A 23,284-nucleotide genomic window follows, 5' to 3' on the forward strand; every position below is an offset into this window, starting at 1 on the left:
GACTGTAGTAAGTGAATGACTTCATTACTATGTAATAACACTGCTCCAGTGTTTTTAAGGTGTCTTTTCAGACCATGTTATTAAAAAAAACACACCTTGTTAGTGCAAATACAGACTGCAACTAATGCTAAAGGGACAGTTCACTGAAAAATCAAATGCTGGCACACTGCGTTTTATCCATTGAGACTGTTTGGTTTAACCTGTAACTTAGAGTGATTTAATCTAAGAACTATCCTCTACCAGCACCCACTTTTTGTGAATACTGTGCTTCAACTGATGAGACATTAATGTTTTATATCCAGTCACAAGCTCAAGCCTGTCATCACAGATAGATGGACAGTATCCCCTTGGCCACTAATATGGTTGCAGAGTTTAAACTGTTCTGTTTTTTTGCATCTCTTTGCGTTCTACTCTCAAAATATGTGCCTCCTTGTTCCGTTATTTTAGAAAGGTGGCACAAATCTCCAAAGCTGATACCGAAACAGTCTAGATGGAATAATAACACTGCTGGCCATAGGAGAAATACTGTATGATTCTATGATTTTGGTATGAACTGTTCCTTTAAGTCTACTTGTCTCTTGGCTCTCATCACATAAGGGCCTAAAACCCTTGATTACAGGTTAAAAACACTATTTGTTGACCAAAAAAAAAAATCAATCAAATGTTTTAACATGCTCAGGCAATACTTTCAAAGAGTGGTGTCCTGCTGATTAAATTTCATCCCATCAATGCCGCTTCTCTATAACCCACTCTCCTTGTTCTAGCTGAATGCTGGGAAGCTGGTTTGACACGCATAATGACAAAGACACCACCTGGTCCACATAACTGACTAGATAGATGTGAATAGTCAACATACGTGGACACGCACCCATGCACACACACTCCATAGACAACGTGTATATACCAAAACAATATCTTTTATTTGTAGTCCATCACCACAGCCCTGGTAGGCTATTCTGCACCAAAGCCAATGGAGAAACACATGACAAGCTTATACAATAGAGAAAAGAGAGGAAGTCAACTGGATGGTAAGCAGTACGTGTTTACATTTTCTGTGTGTCTCACTCTGGACACCACACCTGCCTTACTAAAAAAATGTTTTTTAAACCAGATCTACCTAGCTCTAGTTCTATAACACCTGGCATACCTGCTTGTGGCATTCAGCCAATCCTGTTCCATTCTGCTGACCATCGCGGGGAGATTATTGCTGTGGGAATGATTATTACCCAGAGTCAACAAGATAGTCAAAACAAAAAAGGAACACAACAGGAACAAGAGGAACACACAGCACATCTGGGTATTAGCAATAGTATTCACGCTGGCAGAAGTTGAGTCCTGAAAGTTTTGGAGCACAAAGTCAAATGTCATCCAGAGTGTAAAATGGACTGGAGATAAATCATGGTGCTGCAAAGCTGCCAGGATCCTCACGCTTAATGTGGTGCTCTCAATGGTAAAAATAGAGAAAGAAGACGCTTTCTGCAGATGGTCCTTGTTTGTGCTTTTTTAATAATACTATTATCTTAATGAGGTCATTGTTTGGTTTGTTATACACTGGAGTTACAAAGGAAATTAAAATAGACTAAAATTTGAATAGCCCACCAATGGTAAACAGTACAGTATTTTTAGGGGGCATTCCTCCCCCCCAATGAAAGTTGGGTAAGAGGAGTTGAGAGGTCACTGATAGAATGCCTATACATACATACACATACATACCACACAAACATACAATCTGTCAAGCACGCAGACGCACTCTCACGTATATACTGTACAGAAACAGTCAAAACAATGGAGCGAGAGACAAGATGGAGTTCCACTAAAGTCTTCACAAAGCACAAATTCTTCTTCCTTTCTCTTGTTCCATACCACTTCCGTGAAATTCTTGTTTTTTGTTTTTTTTTTGTTTTAAATTTGAAAAAAGTAGACATATACTGTAGCATCTCCACGCTGACTTTTAGTAGGGTTGATTCCTCTTTGATGTCAAAGTCATCTTCATAGTCAGATAATCAAAAAACACATGATCAGTTTTTTTTTTTTGCGAAATTGATGCACAACAATCCCATACATTCTGAAGTTCATGAAACAAAATTTAAATGTTCTTGTGGCAAAAGTACTCCACTCCGGGGCCTGTCCGAGTCTCCATTGGAATAGTTCCCACAGGACATTACTAGGTGACTGGTTAGCTCCTTTCTGTTCATTTAATGGGTACATCCTCTCTCATATTATACTTCCTTTACTTGAGTCCATCAGTTTTCTGAACACTCTCCACACTCCCATGATCCTTACTCCATCCTTGCGTATAGTCCAAGAACATTCTAGATACAAGGTTTCTGGTGGATTAGAACATTCCAGGGCCCGGACTGAACCCCATGTCCATGTCACGTGGCCTCATCTGTCCCCCCATCATCATTGTCTGCTGTGGGGGACCACCCATGCCCTGCAGTGACATCATCATGTTAGGTGAGCCACCAGGGCCTGGGTGTGCCATTTGTCTCCCCTGCATCATCCCTCCAGGACCACCAGGGGACATCATCCGGTGCTGGGGGCCCATCATGCCTTGGCCCATGAATCCTGGTGGCCGCATTGAATTGTGGCCAGGGTTGCCCATTGGCATGTCTTGGGGGCCCATTCCCCCACCTGGCCCCCCTGACATTCCCCCCATCCCCTGCATGGGCATCCCCATCCTTGGTGGACCATCGGCCATCATGCCCTGCATGGGAAAACCAGAGGGATGTGGTGGTTTCCCCCCAGGGTTTTCTCCTCCACCTCGGGGGAAGTACGACAGAGTCTGGCTGGGCTTCTCTGATGGGATTATTCTGGACAGGTCAAACTCGGGAATGCCAGACGCTCCTGGCCGCATTACCTCGTGAAGGTCTGCATCACTGAATCCACCTTGCATGTTGTTAAATTCTGGCCCCCCGGGAGTATTGGGCTTGCACATGCCCCCATCACCCCCTCCCCCATGAGGCATGTTTCCCATCCGTCCTCCCATAGGTCCTCCCTCTCCCTGGAAGCCCATGGGATGACCAGGGAAACCTTGGGGACCAGGGCCGTTGTGCGGAGAGAAAGGACCTTGCTGGGAAGGTGACTGGGTGAGGGGATATCCCTGGTTTCGGTGAGGGTAACCCATACGTCCCTGTGGCATCATTTGAGGGTTTGCCATACCAGGGTCTTGGGGATTTGGTGGTATCATCATGCCATGTGGCATCATGCCAGGGCCCATGTTAGGGGCATTAGGAGAGGGCATCTGTGGGGGCATGCCGTGAGAGAGAGGCTGTGATCCCATTGGATTCATACCCAGAGGGCTGAGGGCAGGCATGGGTCCAGCATTTCCAGGTCCCATCATACGTGGATTGCCTTGGTGATTCATTGCCATACCTGTGAGCCAGAAGGAATGATTCAGTGCAAACACTTTTGAAGCACATTAAAAACAAAGAAATATTTAGATCTGGCCCAAGGTTATCAGAATTTAAACTACAAATTAAACAACATATTTTAGATGTCTTACCGTTATTGTTCCCTGAAGGCAGGTTAGGGGAGCGAGCCGGAGGCGAGTCATCATCAGAGCTGGCAACAGTTTTTATGGCATCATGGTAAAGAGGGGTGGAGCTGGGCATTGCAAACTTAGACATGCGCGACATCATGATTGAGAGAGGGTTCTGGGATAGTGTTGGTTCAGGGGGTATTGTGTAGGGACTGCCAGACGTTGTGTATGGGACATTGCCTGGGAGGGACATGGAGCCAGATGGAGCCCCTGATGAAGGAGGGGCTGAGGGAGGTCCGTTACCACCTGGAGAACGACATGATGAGAGATGATGAAACAAAGAAATGATAAAATATATAATATAAAGATTTCCTCCTCTCTTTACATCTGTGACAAAGGTATATTAGTGATACCTCCATATATATGTTAAACTGTCTCTAAAATAATGTGGCTTTGAATAAAGTGGCCACTAGAGGGAGCCACTGGACTATAACCCACTCAACCCCACCCCTGATACAGATGTGTTGAGACAAATGAGTGATGAACCCAATAGCCACTAAATAACATATTTTCAGTTTTGTAGATTAAAAGTCAGTCAGTTATTAACACAGGCAGATAACAACAATTACAGACACCTGACTAAAGACTTAAATTTACAAAATAAATCCCAATAACAGTTTAAAAAAAGATAAACTGTAAGCAGACAAAAAAAAATCACATTGAAAGGAGAGGCACTCACAAATACAAAGTTAACAACACAAACCTTGCTCCATTCCTCCCATCATGCTAGGTGAGGTGATACTGAGGGGTGGTTTGCCACCCTGAGGTGGCACTCCAGGACTCTGCATGGGTGGTTTTGGTGAGGAGGCCCATCCTGGAGAGGGGTTAGGAAGAGAAGGAGACCTCATATGAACAGGAGAGGCACCTGCGGAACCCATCATGGAGTGGGGAGACTTCATTGGTGCAGAGGATGGAGGAGCTGGAGGGGCACTAGGACCTGTGGGGCCAGTAAGCATGCCAGCCAGCTGGGACGGTGTTTGAGGAGATTTAAGGTTTCCAGAGGGAGAGCCCATCATAGGGGACTGTACTTGTCTCAGAGGTGGGGACTTGAGAGGGTTAACACTGGGAGAGTTCCCCCCTCCTGCTTGGACATTCAAATCTGCTGGCTTGCGACCCCTCTGACCTTGCGCAGGGCCACCAGCAGATGGAAGGTGGTTTATACGGCCATTACCTCCTGTTGGTGTAGATCTGTGTTCTGGACCAAAGGCTTGATCTGCATGTGGACCCCTCATTCCTCCGGGGCCACCAGGGAAGGGTCGCCCTGGCCCCATTGGAAAGTCTCCTGACTGTGTCTGGTCCGGGAAGGGAGGGCCCTGCATGGGCCTGCCTTGTGGACCTATGTTTTCCATCGGAGGTCCTCCACCTGCTCTCATTCTCATCATCTCATCAGGACTCATATTCATGGGGGCATCTCGTAGTTTGGATGGGTGCACATGAGGTCCTGGCCCAGGTCCAGGCCCCATGCCAAACTCAGGACCCATTTCTCTGCCCCCCATTCCCTGGAGCCTAGAGGATGGACTCATAGGACCATCGCCAGGCATTCTGGGAAACATGCCCATGCCGTTTCCAGGTTCCATTCCACCTCTTTGGTGCCCCATCATTCTCTGCATGTCCATCATCATTCCAGGAGGAAGGCCCTTTTCCCCACCCATTCCCTGGTGAAACATTGCTTCTTGGACTGACTGAGGGTTTGGAAAACGCTCACCACGAGCCCCTGGACCAGGAAACATCCCCCCAGGTCCTCCAGGGAAGCCTCGTGCTTCTCCCATCCGAGGAGGCATGTCATCAGGCCAGCCCATGCCTGGCCTTGGGGGACCCTCCATCTCAGGATTCATCATACCAGAGAACCCAGGCATCCGCTGCATATGAGGAGGCATGCCCCTGGGGCCCGGGCCCATGGCCATGCGATCAGGGTAGGGTTCTGGTGGACCACCTGGTCCACCCCACATCTCTCCAGGTCCCATCTGGTAGGGGGGCGGTGGTCCACGCATCATGCCACGGGGACCATGGGGGTGCATCATCATGTCTGGAGGGATGGGCCGATGTTGCATTTCTTGTTTCTTTCTCTTCTCTTCATAAAACTCTTGCTGTAGCTTCAACCAGGCTACCTGTTCTGGGGTCATTTGATCTCCATCTCCGCATCCACCTTGCCCTCCCATATGTGGACCCATTTCATCTTGTGGAAACGGGGGCATGTCCCTGGGACCATGAGGAGGGCCAAATGGTGGGCCTTGTGGACGAGGTCCTCCTGGTCCACCTGGTGGTCCAAGGCTTTGAGACTGTGCCATCATAGCCTGTAATGGGCCCTGCTCAGACCTCCGGGGTGCACCATCAGGGCCACCATCATGGGGTCCACCATGGGGCGGCGGGGGCCCAGGTGGTGGAGCATCGCGGTCATCAGGGAAGAGCATGCGCTGAATATCTCGCAAGGTCTGCAGAGAGCGCTGACGATGTTCCAACTGTTCTTGGGACAGACCCTCTGTATTGGCCTCCATGTTCAACAGCTCCTGGGCCAGCTGCTGCTGCTGCTGTTGTTGTTGGGGTGTCAGACCTGCTCCAACTGGTCCTCCCCCCTGCACTCCTTCAACTGATGTTGGAGGGTTGAGGCCTGCCTCAGGTTGGGTGACAGGGGCCTGGTCAACTGGGGCTGTAGTGTTAGTAGGGCTACTGCCAGGAATATTTTTGGATTCCATGCCAGCAGAGGATGAGCCTTCTTGTGGAAGAACACCAGGCTGGCTCCCTTGATTTGAAGGCTGAGGCGGATTTGGCTCTGCCATGCCAGGTAAGGACGGCTTGGATCCAGGCTGGTGGCTCTGATCTTGGCTATGGGACGGGGTTTGCTGAGGAGGCTTGGAGTCATTTCGAAGGACATTTGCTGCATTGTTCTTTAACAGGAGAGGGACACAAACACATTTAAGTTACAACATGCTCAAGATGTTGATAAACATATGTGCTATAGAATGTGGGTGTGTGTGCCCTTACCAAGAGGAGGTGAGCTTTGTCTTTGCTGTTGGAGATGTTTTTCATGTGGAAGGCAATGATGTTTTCTGTATGGCCAGTAAGAACTGCATCAGCTGCCCTGAGGACACAAAGGCAGACAGTCAGATATCAGTCATCTGACACAGTAGTACGAGTGTGTGTGTATGTGTGTGTCTATTTGAGAACCGGATGAATGAGTACTAGATGGGACCATGAAGGTAATGCCAAGGTCAACAGACCAAAAAAACCACTGCGTGCACACTCTCACAACACCTTGCACGGAGCATCCACATCTTTGATCTCTAATTCCCAACAGAGAGTGTTAATCTAAGCCAAGTGTATACACCCACTGAGAAACACACAAGCTGGTGAAGATACACACAATAGATTTAGGCTATAAATGAGAAAGTTGGGGGGGGTGTCTCCCAGTGCCATACACACAAACAACTGTAACACACATCAAAGAAATCAACAACTACTTGTGAGAAGGGAATGAATATACACTTCGGGCGATTGACATTGTTAGTAATTCTATTTAAATTTAAACTTCAATTCAAAGGCTTCTGCTGTGGGTGTATGTCGTCTCATGCTGTTGTGATTGAATTAGTCTGAACACAGCAATACTTAAAATGTGTAGCAAGACAAAGGGATTGCGGCACGCAGCTTTCTTACTTGTTTGCCATGTCCGTTGTGAAGACATAAACGAGTTTAGAACCTGGTTTCTGGCCACTTGGAGGTTCTGTCGTGGAGCCTTGGCCTCCCATTGTATTGTGGGAGGGTGTGGAGGAGCGACTGAGTCCAGCGTTGGAGGTAGAATGTGTGACAGAGTCCTGGGGCTTCACATCACTGGAGTTACAGTCTATGGAGAGACAGCAAGAACCCCAAGTCTTTAGGAGCAGTACAGCCTTATGGAAATTGTAGTTTTACTGAGGAGCTGTCATAAAGTCAGTAGGCTACTATACATGCTTGATTGCACACATTAAAACACGCTTACTGAAGAATCCTTTGTCATCTTCATCACTTTCTCCCCCAGAGCACCAGTCAGCTCCACTGTATGGCTGCCTCCTCTCTGCCACACACATCCTCTTCACCCTGCTACTATCTGTACAGGCACATACACAACCACTGTGAGTGATATATTATATATTTCAACATGTCCAATTGGTGCTAGGTTGTGTTGTATTTAGAAAAAGATACACATACTTACACAACAAGACAGATGATCTGCTCATAACTGGCTTAAAGGTTCTTACCTTTTTCCTCACTAGTGGGTGTGCCACTCTCTGGTTGTTCAAACGACTCCACCGAGGTGCTTCTCTCCCTTTTGACTTTCACCTTGGAACTTGGACCAGAGGTCAGGCCCTGGCCATTCTTCAGACCCATTCCCCCTGTAACATTTTGACCCCCTTTAGTACCCAGCGTCTTGGGATCGCAGGGTGAGGGCTGTGATTGGCCGCCTGTGCTCCCTGGTTTACCCTGATTGGGCATTTTAGAGTCCATCTGGGCAGCATTGGAGGGGGACATGACAGGAGGTGATCGTACCATTGCCTCCGTCTTAGGTTTAGGGCTGGAAAAAAAAAGATCAAATTTAACGTTTAAATTGTAAATCCATTCCAGCAACATGTGTATTTAACATTTTAATGCTTTATAACATCCACATGTACCTGCCTGTGATTATCATGACATTTTGTGGATTTAAAAATATCATGTTTGGCTTTCCTACATCTATTTGTGACCTTGTTTTTCACTCATAAAAAAACATATAACAAGTGGGAAATGGGGCATATCAACCAAAATGCCCAAGGCTGTAAGTTTAAGCTTATCCGGTAATCATACTCTGAATCTGGACAAAAAGAATGCCAGAGGAGGGGTCCGTACTGAGACAGCTGGCTATCCAAAAGGTCTAATACCTCCAGCACCCAATTATAACATGTACCATTAGGTGGGAGATAAGACGAAAAGAAAAATTGTAATTGTTCTCTTCTGCCCTCCTTTTTTTCCCCCCAATTTGCAACGACTAAGCACACCGTCATATGACATCCAACAGTTGGCACAGATGTCAAGATTAGGTTACTGGTATTGGGAATTCACTGCACGCAGTTGGACCTGAAACAGACTGCGTGCGCACACAGGCACAGACACCGACACAAATGACTTCTTACTAGTTATGAGAGCAGTTCAGTTTAGGCAAGCAGGACACATCCAACTGGCAGAGAACTCCCTTACCACACCCTCGTCTCTTTCTCTGTTCTCTCTTCCTCATAAACACACACACGCTTGTACGAGTAGTATGAAGCAAATGCCAACATATCCAAAAAGTACAGCCACAGCCTAGCACACTGTATGTACAGCAGAAAAAAAGGCAAAGCCAGAATTTTGGCAGTCCAGACAGCCGTTTCCAGAGGCTCCAGAACCATGAGTCAGCAGGGAAAACATCCAAGCACAGTGTACTCCCTGACCCTGGAGCAGCTCTGGATCACACATCAAGACCTTTCAAATAAACTAATAAAGCAGAGGAGCTGATTGTACGGTTGTCAGTACACCTGACCTACATCTAATGTCCACAATTTAACTTCTGATCACTTACGACATAGACAGTCAAACCCACAAAGGCTGTAATCACAACACAGGACAAGAAGCCTTCAGCAATTGGCGTTTTTTCTGTGTAATATGCACATTCACCTCAAACTTCAACCAGATCATTTGACTTCCTCCTACATAAAAAGGCATCCATGTGAGGTAGTAATGTTTGATGGTTTGGAAAAAACAAATTTCCCCATTGGAATTAATAAAATATGACAAATACTTGCACTAAACACACTCAACATGGCCTGAAGTTTTAAAAACTCACATTGGATTCTGACTGATCCTCTGGCCATACCAGGGTCAATTAATGCTAATTTAATGCATAGTGAGTGAAGTGGGGTGGCACTGTCCCACACACACTGGATAATAGCACAAATCTTCCAAACCCAAGCAGTTGGTGGTCCTACTAAAACCTCCAGTGTCATACCTGCACAACAGACCACGGTGTCTACTTACTATTGAATCACTTTATGTATTTAAAATTGAACAAAGATTTTAGTTTATTATATATACACATATGTATATTTATTTGATCAACACTAAGCATACAGGCTGTCAGTCCACTCACCTTTGTGTGTTGGTGGACGGGGAGTTCTTTAGCCTATTGGAGTGCATTGATGGGGCTCCCAGGACTACAGAACAGGGTGGGGTGATGAGCTGGTGAGGACTGCCTGCGTGCGAGAGCGGTGCTTTTGCACGCACGTTCCTGGAGCCAGGAACAGGATTCCCAATGTTCGACAGGTTTCCCCGACCGTCCTTGGCCTCCTCTCTCTCTTTCTTCCCTCGTTCCTTCTTGCTGAAATGTGTCGCTGCTGTACCTGCCGCCGCTGGCCTCTCCTCTTGGACCTCCAACATTCTCTCTATGTCCTTGTCTGTGTGAGTGAGTGTGTGTGCGTGTGTATGTGAGTGTATGTGTGTGTGTGTGTGTGTGTGTGTGTGTGTGGGTGGGTGTGAAGGTGTGTAAAAACAATAACAATAGTCCAGGAGGATTTTCTTGCTCAGGGCGTATTTATGAAATTCCCCAAAGGGGGCTTTCAATGGCCCTCGGGCACACTGTTGAGAAAAAAAACAGAGAATAAAAGACTATTAAAAAAATGAAAAAGGCGACTGAACAAACCTACAGTGGCATTCAACCTAACATCTTTTTCCATTCTTACAGTGTGTGACTGGGAGGTCGATCCTACTTTCTTTTGAACTTTTAATTTCTTAAAACAAATATACTACAAAAGATGTTGTTTTAAACATCTTGCAAAATCACACAAAGAGGTGAACAGAGTGTGTTTGTAAGCACACACGTTAGGCCACAACTTTGTCAATCACCAATAACTATCCTGCAGCACTGCATTACCACCACCTAATTGTATTTAATATAACACAATGACCAGTAATCAAAATCACAAAAACACAACAAGTCTGTTGGGAACCATTTTGCACAAATACAAAAAAACAACAACACAAAAAATACAAAATGGCTATGCTGGCAATACAGCAATCAAGCAACTGTGGAAACAGTGTCAAAGTTTTTTTTAATTGTTTGTCTGACCACAAAGCACTGAAATCTGGTGGATCCTTAAGAAAAATATTTATGTAAAAAGATAAGTACAGGCCAATATCATTAGCATGTAATTATTTGCCCTCAATTTAAAAAAAGAAAGCTAACATTAGCAAGTTTAGTCATTGATTCTCTAAAGCCTATGGGCGGGGTATCACATGAAGTGTGGTGGTTGAGTGGGAGAGCTAGTACTGTAATCCAACCCGACCACTGTATGTTTCTGTTGTGTGCGAGTGAGCACGAGAATTGCATGAGAATCCTGTTCAAGAGAGCGGCCCAGTCAGTCAGATTACACTGTCATCCTGAAAATATTTAGGAGCTCTTCCAAAACACTCAACATTGTAACTGGCTCCAGAGTTCCCCTGGGGAGAGGGAGGTGGAGAGTTGGAGGGGGAGGTAGTGGGGGTGGGTGTCACTGGGAACCAGACAAACACACTGACTGCTGCTACAGCAGCAACACTCGTCTCTCAGTGGTGTACAGGAGAAGTGATTTACAACTGTCACTACCTCGGATCACTACTGCGCACAAGCAAAGGCTGGCTTCTCCACATGAACAGAAGGAGGCTTGTGTATCCAAATTAAACTGATTAGGCTAACCTTTTACACATAAAAACACACTGTGTGACACAGAAGTAGAGGCTCTTCAGAGAAGTGGTGGTCCTATTACTGCCTATTTATTTACAACAAAAAGTGCTTGAAAGAACTCCATCCTAAGTCAAATAACATGTTTCTATTTTGCTACACAACATGCTTTGATACATAACTGTGGACAGAAGAACCACAACACACAATTATACATGAGTAATTCTGAAGCCGCGACGTGGTGACACAGGAAATGAACTGAAACTTCTATCTGCATTACATGCATTCAGAGTACAACAGGTTTCACAAGTGACATGTTGTCTCTATATTTGGAGCTCTATGAGTACAGACTCTGGATTAAGGAAATGTGTACGGTGTGTGTGGGAGGACAACAAGAAAAAGCACCAAATCAGAGATGTAGGTTAGTTTTTTAGTTACACTACACATGCTTACATTATTATAATAAATACAAATTAATGCCAAGGGTATAATTACGTTAATTAGGTTTATATGTGGTCTCCTGTTAAAAAGGTGTGGAAAAAAGTGAGTAATGTCTGACACTGCGATGGCTCAATTAGGGGGGTGGATGCACATTTTCATAAAACATTTGTCTATAAATTCACCTATTCAATTTTTGTACATGCAAAAATATTTATGTGAACAAGAAAAAGGACACTTATTAAACAAAAGCAACCCAGTTTGTAAAAACAGATAGGAGAAGGACTGCTGGCTGTGATCGCAGAGTCTTTAAACATACCAACATAGGTGTACCGGAAAAGGGGCTAAAATAAGCGTCCACCCGTGTGTCATGTTCACATTGCTACTAATTGAAGCTAAAGTCTCATGACTGCTGCAGTCATTTGACCGGGGGCTGAATGCAGTTTGTACCCTGTCCCATTCCAGACAAAAGCCAGATGTGAGTGGGGTTTGTTGTTCAGTGTTAAAGGTGCTTTAGTGGGAAGAACATTCCTGTGTCCAATGTTAAGCCCGGATAGTCTTGACTGATGTGAGTAACCAAAAGTCAATTGTCCAAAGATGCCCAAAGAATTCCTTTAAAAATTTGAGATGTTATTGATCAAACAACACACCTCCCACTTCTTTCAGCCCTAACTAGCATGTATACCCTCAAGGGTTTTATTGAAACTTAAACCCCAATCATACTAAAATCTGAGAACTTGCACGCACAGAGACACAAACAGCAGGAACTGTCAATCACCTGCTCTCTCCAATCGCATGCTAACGAGACACTAATTGGAAAGCTTGCTGACATGACTGTCATAAGGAATACACTGACACAGCTACACATACACACACACACACATCAGGAGTGTGCAAGCTACATCTAGCCACACTCACACAACAAAGCATCATAGAGGTAATCACAGGGATTTCTCTTCTTCTATCGCCAGTAAAGACACAGAACTGTCTATCACTGCTCACTTCAGTGCATGCAAGTTAATGGGAAAATGGTATAATGAGGCTCTAAAAATGATCCGATATAAATATGAGGTTCCACATAAAACGAGGGCAGAAAATAGTTCAATTCAATTAGATTTGGGTTTTCCGATGCGGGTGGCACTAAATGGGAGCATTTTATTTTCATGCTTATGTAACAGGCATCGTACGCTGCCTGCTTGGAGAGTAGACCCTTCCCAGCTACGTCACCCAAATTCCTCTGAGGGAGTGGGAGGATTTATACTAATATAGTATCCACTCGTATATTCCACTAGTGAGATGTGGGATCAACAAGGAACAGTAGCCCTGACCTTGCTGCCAACCTAGGCCACTGGCTTAAATTCTAAACACAACAATATGCAAAGATTTTAAAAAAAAAAAAAAAAAAAGGAGTGGAAAAACACACAAGCACCCAACCATCTCTCTTCGCTCATCTCAGCACTGCTGCTGGCTGTAAACGGGCCTGCTGATGTTTCAGCCTTATTTATGCAAATCCCATTTTGCAGTTCAGTCACAATGGAGTATTGCTCTCTCGTTCTCGCTCTCTAGCTCCCATACCCGCTCTCCGTCTGCTCGGCCTCCATCTCAACAATTGCTTTAGCCCATTATTTGTTTAGGGCAATATCAGAAGCATTATTTCCACCTCTCCTCACAGTTTTCTTCAAGAATATACAAAGTGCATGGCCATCAGCAGTGAACCATGCAGCCTGAAGAGACGGCGGCAGATTCTCCATAACAGAAAAAACCTGCATAAATAAGCCCAATGTATACATGTAACCATGTCATTCAAATCCGCACGCCTCAAGTCAAAGCTTTTTGCAAGAAAACCCAATAAATTTCGGACAGATTTCACTAATAGATATGCTTCTGAAAACACACACAACAACCACAGGTAGTAATTATAAGTGGCGGACAGGAACCCTATCCTCCAAAAGGTCAACACTTCTACATGGACCCATATCTGAGAACATTAGTCAAATCTTTTTTGGAGATACTACTGGAGACAGACAGACAGACAGATCATTTTGAGTTGGAATAAACTAAAGAATGTTATATGTAATATTTTTTAAACTGACACATTGACCTCAAGTTAGCAAACATCACTCACTGGTTATAACTGAATAAACACAAGGCTGAAACAACAATCCTCGAAATTACTGCAAAGGAGATGGGTGAGTGTTATTGTTTCTAAATTAAAACTGCTACTGTACTTTCTCATTTTGAAGCTGCAAATCCTGGCTTTATATCAGTTGGCTTTAAACCTAAACCAATACGGATACTTGAAAAAGGACATCAAGCTGCTGTTTTCTTGTGCACAACCAACAGTTTCCAACAACAGCTTCTTTCACCCGCTGATACTGATGCATTGACTACCTTAAGAGAGAGCGGACATTAACTCTGTGTAAAGTGAAAAAAAGTGTACTAAACAAATATAATAACAATTTAGTAAGTTGAGGGAACACCTGTGTGCTCACCTGTTAAGGTAACTTCGTTCAAAGCACTAGCCCAGCAGACCACACCCTGTATACCACTCATGATTTGCACTTGGCACATACAGAATGTTAGGAATGCCGAGTGTCACTAAAGATAGAGCTGTGACGCCACAGACGTAACATTTGACATAATATATCTACCGAGACAGGACCAGGGACGCTTGCACATGAATAGTGCTTTATCTTCATTGAAACCACACCCCACAAATTCTTACAATTAACAGTTCCGCATTCTCCAATAAGAGTGAAGGATCTATTTATCTCCATCCCTCTTTACCCAGGTTTTTATATCTGTTCACCTGAGTCCTGCCAGTGGATCTGGACAGCAGACGATGCCCCTCCATCCCCAGGGAGGCAACATGTGTGCAATGTCACATCCTGTCATATCATTTTGTGGTGACAGAAGCCTCTCCGTGTCCATCACAGCGATGAGGTGCCAATGAAAACAGAAAGATGGGAAAGGGGTGCGATACAGATTTACCAGCAAAGGTGGGGGATTATTACACAAGCCATTCTCTTCTCAGAGTGTGCAGGTGGGTGTCCATGTCTCAGACATGTGCACACACACACATACACACACAGCTGACTCACTGGTGACACATCTGCTGGCGTAGCCTGGGCACGGTGCCATGTGTGGCGGCCAGCTCCAGCAGCAGGACTGGCACTCAACACTCTGGCCTGCTCTGATCTCCGTCTCACACACTTCACCCTGCACTTCCAGCCCCTTCCATCTGCCTTCTGTCTCTGCATCTCTGGTTGAGTGGGTGTATGCAAGACACACCCACTCACACGCATACACTTGCTCACCTTTCTAAGAATACAACAAACAGAGACTGGTTAATAATGGAGCATTATTTCTGTAACACGACAAGTGTGGGTGCAAATTAGAGGTGTGCCTGCATCAAACGTTGACAATAAGATTATCATCAAAAAAATTAATGACTGCAACTGGCTGTTTTGTGATGCGTCACACTTGTCAAGCCCATTACAATTACCCATACAATGGATCTGATTACACCTAACAGTAAACCGGTACTAAACAACATGCACTTAAATATTTACAGAAAGATAAAGGTGCTTCTGAGACATTTTAAACAATAAATATGAAACACATCAGAGTCTCGTGTCTCTTCATGTTTATATATTTATGCTGAAAATATTTCTGCTAACATTTCTACCAGGTATAAAGACTTAAAATCCACTTTCCAACACTTAATAGACACAAAATGCAATGGTGTCAGTGACTCGAAGACATCAGAGACCAGCAGATGGCTTTTTGGTCTCTCTCCTCAACAACGATTCAGAAAATCATAATCAGTTCTGCTATATCTGCACTAGGGAGTTGGGCCTCATTTTGAACATTTCAAAACAAGAGTAAAGTGACTTAATGGAAAGCCATCTTAAGTGGTAACTGTAACATAAGTGGTAATCCCAACATAAATTCAGAAATCAGATTTACACAACAAACTGTGTGCCGTTTTTCACTCCGACTGGTTATCAGCTTTTGTAAACCTCACCTGCCATTTGCCTTCACAATGGAGTCAGGCTGCCCACAACCTTGAAGCAGCAAGACTAACCGCTATCCGAGCGGTAAGCAGCACATATCCATTAGATCCACTCGGACACTTTCGAGAGACTCAGACAAGTTGGTCCAGATTCAGTTTCAGTCTCATCTGTTTTTGGTCTAAGAATCAAAGTGCCAAATACACAAATGTATGCAAATGTTTTTAAGGTCTGAAAGGAAAATGGTATCTCAGAGGACAATGAGTTTTTGAGGTAAGGGGAAACTGAAGCAACTGATTTTTCGCTAAAGTTTAAAATACAGCTTCCTGTTAACTGTTGGTGGTCTATCTTAGGGTCTTAGGTCTGTTCAGGTCAGCAGCATTCAGATATAGTCCAATTATTCAAGGTCTTTTTCCGACTGAGTCTGAATCTTTTCAGATCCCTTTTGGATTGGATCTCTTTTTTTCAGCTCATGGCTGGTTTTCCATTGGACCAAAATTTTATAAAATGCTAATTAAGGAAGAAGTGCTGTATTGTGTTAACAGTACTCACTAAAATCACCAGCGATTTTACCAGTAAAGTAAGGAACACATTAATTTATTTCTAGTTAAAATGAAAAGTCAAACAAAGAGACACTTGCTCAAGAGAGACTCTGCTGCCCTCTGTGCAGACCCCTTCGTTCCTCCCTTCCCTTGACCGTGCTCTCTGGTCCGTGACTCCCTCCCTCCGTCCGGACAGTCGCTCCCACACTCGGGCCACATTCCACCCTTGCTCATGCTGGGAGGACGTCTCCCTGTGACTAAAAGCATTGTGGGAAATCCCAACGGTCAGGCCTTTCAGAGGCCGTGTAGACCATTGAAAGACTGTAAAAGAAAGTTGCACTCCTCAACTTGCTGGTCATAAGGCTCTCCTTGCGAGCCACTCGCCACAAGTGACTTGCAAGTATCGTTGATGGAACAGCAGTGAAAACCTTAAGATACGTGACCTAAAATATTTTCTTTCTGTATGTGACAAGTCACAACGCAACAGCAGCAACCGGATTCACAACCTGTCAAACCAAGTGACACAGCTCAGGCATCTTCTATGACCTGGCATCACAACAGACAAGCAAATCTATATTTTACTCAAGGAGGAACATACAAACAGACACAGTATACAATAGCTGATCTATCTCCTCTCCTTTATCATACTACAAAATTAGCACTCTGGAGAGAATGTGAGCCAGATTGTGTCCCTGAATTACCCCAGTTTACCCTGGTGTGTCATTCCCATGGAATTTTAAACACACTGGCTTAGACCTGCCCAATTAAATATACAGGCACAAAGTAATATACACGCACATACTCATGCTAGTGTGCCGAGAAATACCCACATGCGGCAGTACTTAGCTGTCCTAATAATGTCTGAGATGCACTGAAAACTGTGCTTCAAGTTTATGGCATGTACCGTTCCCATGAGTCAGAGCTTACTTGTGTGCGTTTTTGTCTGAGTCTCTTTAGGTTCCTCCAACATTATGAATCTGCAGCAATAAGACACTCTGCTACACGCAGAAATCACAGAATAGCCACACACAACAGGAGAAAACCCTGATGAGCAAATTACGGATGATGCCTATTAACACACACTGACCGTCGCCTCTTTACTCTGAACACCTTATCTTTTCAGGAAAGAGGAGATTATGTTGTTACATTACAAACTCTCCCTCCATATATAGCACTTGTAGTTACTCTAAAACTTGTTTTGGCTAGAATAAAGAAAAGTTTGCCACTTTTTTGTATCCAAAAGAGTACAGGTGTGATGTCAGGTTTTCTTCCGTGGTGCATTATGTGCCCATGAATGCTCTACTGGAAGTCAAGAAGAAGCAGAAAACAGCATAGAGGCTAATGACAATCTTACGGTGTTTACTTGTGGCTAAGATGACAAACAATTGCTCAGTTTCTCAACAATGATCCACCCAGGTGTCATGTTATGTTAGTGCCAATCAGAACTAGAGCCAATAAATACCCAAGACTACTGCAGAGTCATTTGACCCACCACGACTGTACCCTTTCCCACAGAATATAAAAACCAGATGTTAGTGAGTCTGTATGTCCAGTATAAAGAGGGAGTTACAGAGGGACGCACATAATTTTCTTGATAAATCAGGTAATATAATGGTAAACATCAAAACTAAAACTGTAACACATTTAATTTTCTTGATGAAATTCTGTATACAATCTTATATAAAAAAGAAAAGAAGATCTTCAACAGAGACGTTTTAGCTGTACATTATATTTTTATTTAAGTTTCAATTTATTGAATAACTACTACTCCTGCTAATTGGTGAGTAGAACCATAAAAAAAACTATGTTTTGCTTTATTTAACATAACCAAAGAACATATTTACACTGATGGTTATGCCAAGCAAATTTGACACAGGAGATGACACTCAGAAGGTGGTCTTCTTTAAAATTAAAATCAAGATTTCTGATTTACATGTTCTATGGCAGACAGACAAAGTGGGAACTGTGTCATCCTCTACAAACTAGAGGAAGTGCAGTGGCCCAAATCCCAATGTTACCACTACAGCCTGCTCCAGCCTTAGCTCCTCACGATGACATTAGCCCTTGCTAAGTGGCAACAGCCAGTTGCCTCTGGACCTCTGTCCATCTGTAAACCTGAGGTGACTGCAGGTCACAGGGCCCTGCAGGTTTCACCTGAGAGCAGCTTTGTTCGAGAAGACCCCCTCTCGCTTCGAAGCGGGAGAAGCAGGCTGTCTGTGCCATAACTGTCAATCACAGCAGAGAAACATGAAAGCAGATTGATTGGTACATTCTGACTCAGCCAGACACATCCCTCGGGATCTTGTATGGGCAACAATCCCACCACACATCCACACATATGAGGCCATGACCTCCTACACTAAAAAGATATGAAATGCAGCTATTAGTGAATCACAAACATCTCCTAGCACACTAGGCTGTGAAAACGTACTATTAAAACTACTATTATAACATCTTTAGAAATGTAATATCTAATCAAGCCGCACAAACTGATTAACTCAATAAATGAAAACCAAGACATCTGTGGCATGTTATAAGCAATGACCTGTAAATAACAATTTTATATATGGAGTATACTGGTTTTTGGCTTCAAATAAGAGCTTTATAAAACGTATGTTCTGAAATTGACAGATTCAATATCAATGAATGAACCTGTGACATCTGGCTAACACTGATAGCTTAATAAAGGTCCTACGGATACTTCTATCCAATGCATCATATTAGATCAATACTCATATCTACTGACATTAGAAGACATGTCAATTGCCAATTATGACTGCTGGAGGAAGGCAGGAAGGAGCAATTTTGCAGCAATCAATAAGTCACTAACCACACAGTAATCAAAAGTAGATTTTAACCTGTTACAGTCCCGTTTCTTTTTCAAAGAGTGAGACAAATCGGGCAAATCGAGGGTGAAAATGTGTCTTTCATCAACTCAATGTCTTTAACCTAACGTAATTTTTGATAACTTTTTAAAAAGCAGCTACTGGTTAATCTTTAGTGTTATTATACTATAATTTAAGTACAATGTTGTGTTTTAAATGAGTCTTTTGATCCTCTTGATGCCCACAATGTGACAGTATTAAGCACTTTAGTAACTATAGCATTGACTCCAGATCGCTTAAACTTCCAAACACACCATATGTAAACGTGCAGACTTACAGTGGTACATTAAGGCTAAAAAACTGTGCACAGACACGTTAAATTCCTCCTTTGGGAATCCTACATAATTACTGTACTATGGAGGCCTGACTACTGTACAAGCCATTCAGCGGTTGAACTAAATTCCTTAATGAATTGTGAATGGACGCCTTAGTCAGAAAACCAGGTAAATGGGAAACTGATACGTTTCATTAATGTAAATACTCATGAGAGAAGCATGACCGAGAAAAAAAAGATCCTACGGAGTGAAAAAGAACATTTCTAGCAACAGAAAAAAACACACACTGGGGTCTGATGCACCCCCCTCCCTTCTTGTGCCACCCAATATACAGGAAAGAGACAAACCACCTCTCCATGTCATACACAACACAAGCCTTCGCGAGTTTTAATTAGAAAACCCATGAAGCAAACAAATGCACGGAAACACGAGAGGCCAATACACAGAGGCAAAAATAAATCCTTTGCTGCTTTACATCAATATCCATTTTCCTTCGTCCTTCACCTCACTGTGGTTGTTGGTTAACACGCTTTGGACCAGATAGCAGATAAATAAACAGCGTGCACAGCGTTCTCAGGGAGAGCGCCCTGACCGCACGGCGTCCTCAGCATGTGCAGATCAGAGAACAGTGCTGATAGTCCAGGGGCGGCTTTGGAGGTCCCCTGTTCCTCGAGCCGCTGAATCTGAGCATCGGCACCGACCGAACACGGTGTCTCTGCTCCACAATTCAAGGCCTCTCTCATCAGAATTCAGGCACCACCGCAGATAAATGTCAAAGTGATAGTGACCAATGCTGAGAAGAGCCTGTGCCTGTATCACAGCAGCATTCAGCTATCTCATTATGGCACCAGATCGTCTTTGAAAGCAGTTTTTGTTGCAATGTCTGATCTTTTAATGATACTATAATGTTTAAAGGTGCTTTTCTTACTCCTACACACACAATCACTGCCTGGTTTACTTACTGACTATTCTCTGTATGACACCTTATTCACTATTCACTACAAAGCATCATGAAATCACTATTTCAAACAACATGTTTGCACATTTAAATGCACACTACACACACAGCAGCAGCGTAAAGTTTATAATATAAGTAAGTATTTGTGCACTATATGCTCAATAGTTGACTTCCTACAAAGCCCATACTGTCCTACCATATTTTATGATACTTTCTCCTTATGAATGAAAACAATGACAACAGAAGCTCCTATGTACATGCAGTCTGTCGTGAATGTATCCCTTTAAGATGATGGTGAGATAAGTGTGTAAGAAGCTGTGTCAGTGTGTGATATAAAACAAAGAACAGGAAAGCTGAAGTTGAGTTGGGTTACCTCAGAAGCCCCCCTGCCCTTTCAGCAGGGCCTCATATGGAGAACCAGGCCTCAGGTCCCCTGGGCACTGATGTCTGCTCTCCACTTGACTCCTCCCAAGCCAGCCACGGAGGCTGTGCAGGAACCTGGCCCACTCACGACAGCTTACAGCCACAAGTCATTCACACCTGGAACAGAGGGGAAAACAATTTTTGCTCATCGGGTGAAGCACAAAACAAGCAAATGGGCAAGGAAAAGCACTCAAGTGGCTCATGTTGACAAGCCCAACATGTAGCAAACACATAACCAGTGCAAAGCTGAGGTCATTAGGGGCTGCAGTGACAGTGTGGGCTCACCTTTTTCACCCAGACACTCATTTATACTTCAGTTATCGACCACTGTACACATAAGGGAGTACATGCCTGGCTGTGATACTCTATTAAGAGCATCCTTAGTTCAGGACTTCCTCTGCAAAATATCCATATGTGGATGCAAGATTTCAGGTTTTTTTTTTTTTGGGGGGGGGGGGGGGTACAATGCAACAGGCAGGCATCACTGTTGCATAGAGATCTAACTTGAAAGTCTGTCTTGGCAATGTTTATGAAAACAGTCCTTAGACAAGAGACTGTACCCCCAAATAAAGTCCCAAATAAAGGCAGGAAAACATCACATAACTCTAACCTGGTGCACATTTCTTTGACATTTTGTGGATCCTTAAAATGTTAAATCACATTACTTGTTGCTCGATTGAGGAATCAAAACAAGACTTTATGCATGAGGGAAGTAAAGTCAAACAAAACCCCAGGTGAAGGATGTCGTTTACTTAATGTTTTTTAAACTACAGGACCTGTGGAGACAAGTTAAACATGCTTAGTTAAAACGTAAAAAGCCTGAACACATTCTTTGCCATGTTTAGCTCTCCGGTCTTGCCAAGGTAACAGAGCACAATGCCACAAGTTACTCACGAACGGGCCTACTCGAGGAAGTCGTCCTAAAAACACAGACATGTACAAACCTAAAAAAAAAAAAGTCTGCAAATAACCCTAAAGCACACGGCGGCTACAGGGACCAGACTTCCCTCCTGAAATCTCAGCGCCTCACTGGACAACTCTTGGCGGACAAAGTAATTCCATGGCGCTTGAAACTCCAGGAACTTTTTTTTCTTTTTCCTAAAAGAAGTTGTTCCTGTTTCGCCAGAGAACTGTTGGGGGGGGAAGGGAGGACTTCAGCACTCGCATTCATGGAGCCTCGGCCAGCGCAAACAAAGTCTTCCCCGAATAGGGAGGCAGTGGACGGCGGCTCAGAGCGAGAACAACGACGTCGGCACACACACACACAAAATACACACACACTCAGAATGAGATTCATTTTAAGGCTTTGTCTTATTATAAAAACAACTCAGGGCCGCGTTGGGCAAACGTTCATTCTCAAGTTCTGCTAGCTCCGTTAACAATGTAACAATTAAATCGCTCGGCAGATGATAGGGGTGGCCGACACAATCAGGCAACCGAGGCCTATAATCTCCTAACGCGTTTATAAAATCATATCAAACACATTTAAATAAAGGGAATACAATACCAACGGTGTGGTGCCCCCGAAGAATGCAGAACATGCATGCTGCATTGTGTCCTTTTTTCATTTTCACCAAGCACGGGCGCTCCTCCAGTATAATGGGGTAAAAACCAATATTTCTCCGCGGGTTTCACACCATGCCGAAAACATCGTGAATAATCCGCTTTTGTTGCGCTGGGGGGTAAAAAAAATGGGCATTTACGGTTGAAATGTGCTCACTGTCTGCCAGGCCAGACGTGCGACGTGGGTTTGCTAGCCCACAGCACCTTCGGGGACAGAGGCAGAGAAGAACGGATACCGGAGTGAGATGTCCCCGGGAGGAGGACCCGCGTGTGCCCGTTGCCAGGAGGCGAGCCGTGGCACCGACACTTTCCAGCTAGATGTGACAAAGGGGAACACTCACCTGGAATGTTAGCTTAGTTCCCCCGTTTTTTTCTCGAACGACGAATTTACACCGCACACTTATCAAATCACAACATTATCACGGTAACATTATAAAATAGGAATATGCCTCCCCCCTTTTCGCCCAAGCTTTTCCAGTGGTCCTACTCCATTACATCCCAGTCAAGATTTCCTGTCGTCTCTCTCTCTCTCTCCACCCCCCTCCGTTCCAGCGAGATGGTTCAGTCCGAATTCTAAGTAGCAATTCTAGGTCAGGTCTGTGTGCCAGTGAGAATGTTACTGTCGGACAGCAGAGAGACGCCACTGTCCATCTATATGTGACACGGTAAAGTCTGGAAATGCACACGCAAACATGGAGCGGAGTGGGAAAACACACAAAACTATTGTCAAAACCGATTTTATCTTTATAATATGTCGCACTTCAAACTTCTCTATGTGAAATAAAGTGGGTACATAAAGCATTAAACTGATGGAGGTTCTGACAGCTGTGTTGGGAGAGTTGTGTGTTACTTCAGATTACATCATTTATGCCTTTAAAAGTATTTTGTTAGTCGACTTTGAATTACGTCAACATACTCCAACATTAGTGCAGGTAACTGAAGTAAAC

General features: G+C 44.1%; 1 protein-coding gene across 4 annotated transcripts; it reads right to left on the minus strand.

The window, feature by feature from the left end:
- Nucleotides 1-1,955: 1,955 nt before the first annotated feature.
- On the minus strand, nucleotides 1,956-22,853 carry bcl9 (BCL9 transcription coactivator). 4 transcript variants are annotated; one of them, XM_028393475.1, is made up of 11 exons: nucleotides 22,679-22,853; nucleotides 22,282-22,449; nucleotides 20,725-20,891; nucleotides 9,675-10,159; nucleotides 7,774-8,087; nucleotides 7,515-7,622; nucleotides 7,193-7,379; nucleotides 6,524-6,620; nucleotides 4,245-6,426; nucleotides 3,506-3,787; nucleotides 1,956-3,375 (listed from the first exon to the last, which is right to left on the minus strand). In XM_028393475.1, the coding sequence occupies exons 4-11, from the start codon at nucleotides 9,959-9,961 to the stop codon at nucleotides 2,336-2,338; spliced, it is 4,497 nt and encodes a 1,498-aa protein (XP_028249276.1). In that variant the 5' UTR covers nucleotides 9,962-10,159; nucleotides 20,725-20,891; nucleotides 22,282-22,449; nucleotides 22,679-22,853; the 3' UTR covers nucleotides 1,956-2,335. The 4 variants fall into 4 exon arrangements, with proteins under 4 accessions (XP_028249276.1, XP_028249275.1, XP_028249274.1 ...); XM_028393474.1 differs by lacking the exon at nucleotides 22,282-22,449; XM_028393473.1 differs by lacking the exon at nucleotides 22,679-22,853 and having other exon boundaries at nucleotides 22,282-22,653.
- Between the last annotated feature and the right edge of the window lie 431 nt (nucleotides 22,854-23,284).

The sequence above is a fragment of the Parambassis ranga genome, chromosome 21, assembly GCF_900634625.1.
Source record: "Parambassis ranga chromosome 21, fParRan2.1, whole genome shotgun sequence".
NCBI classification, from domain to species: domain Eukaryota; kingdom Metazoa; phylum Chordata; class Actinopteri; family Ambassidae; genus Parambassis; species Parambassis ranga.

Excerpts from the sequence above, each read along its gene's own strand:
- bcl9 (XM_028393474.1), bottom strand. The coding sequence starts at position 9,961 with ATGTTGGAGGTCCAAGAGGAGAGGCCAGCGGCGGCAGGTACAGCAGCG. Across the intron at positions 7,623-7,773 it reads ACCCACTAGTGAGGAAAAAG|ATAGTAGCAGGGTGAAGAGG; the intron begins GTAAGAACCTTT and ends GTGCCTGTACAG. Across the intron at positions 3,788-4,244 it reads GATGGGAGGAATGGAGCAAG|GTGGTAACGGACCTCCCTCA; the intron begins GTTTGTGTTGTT and ends GTCGTTCTCCAG.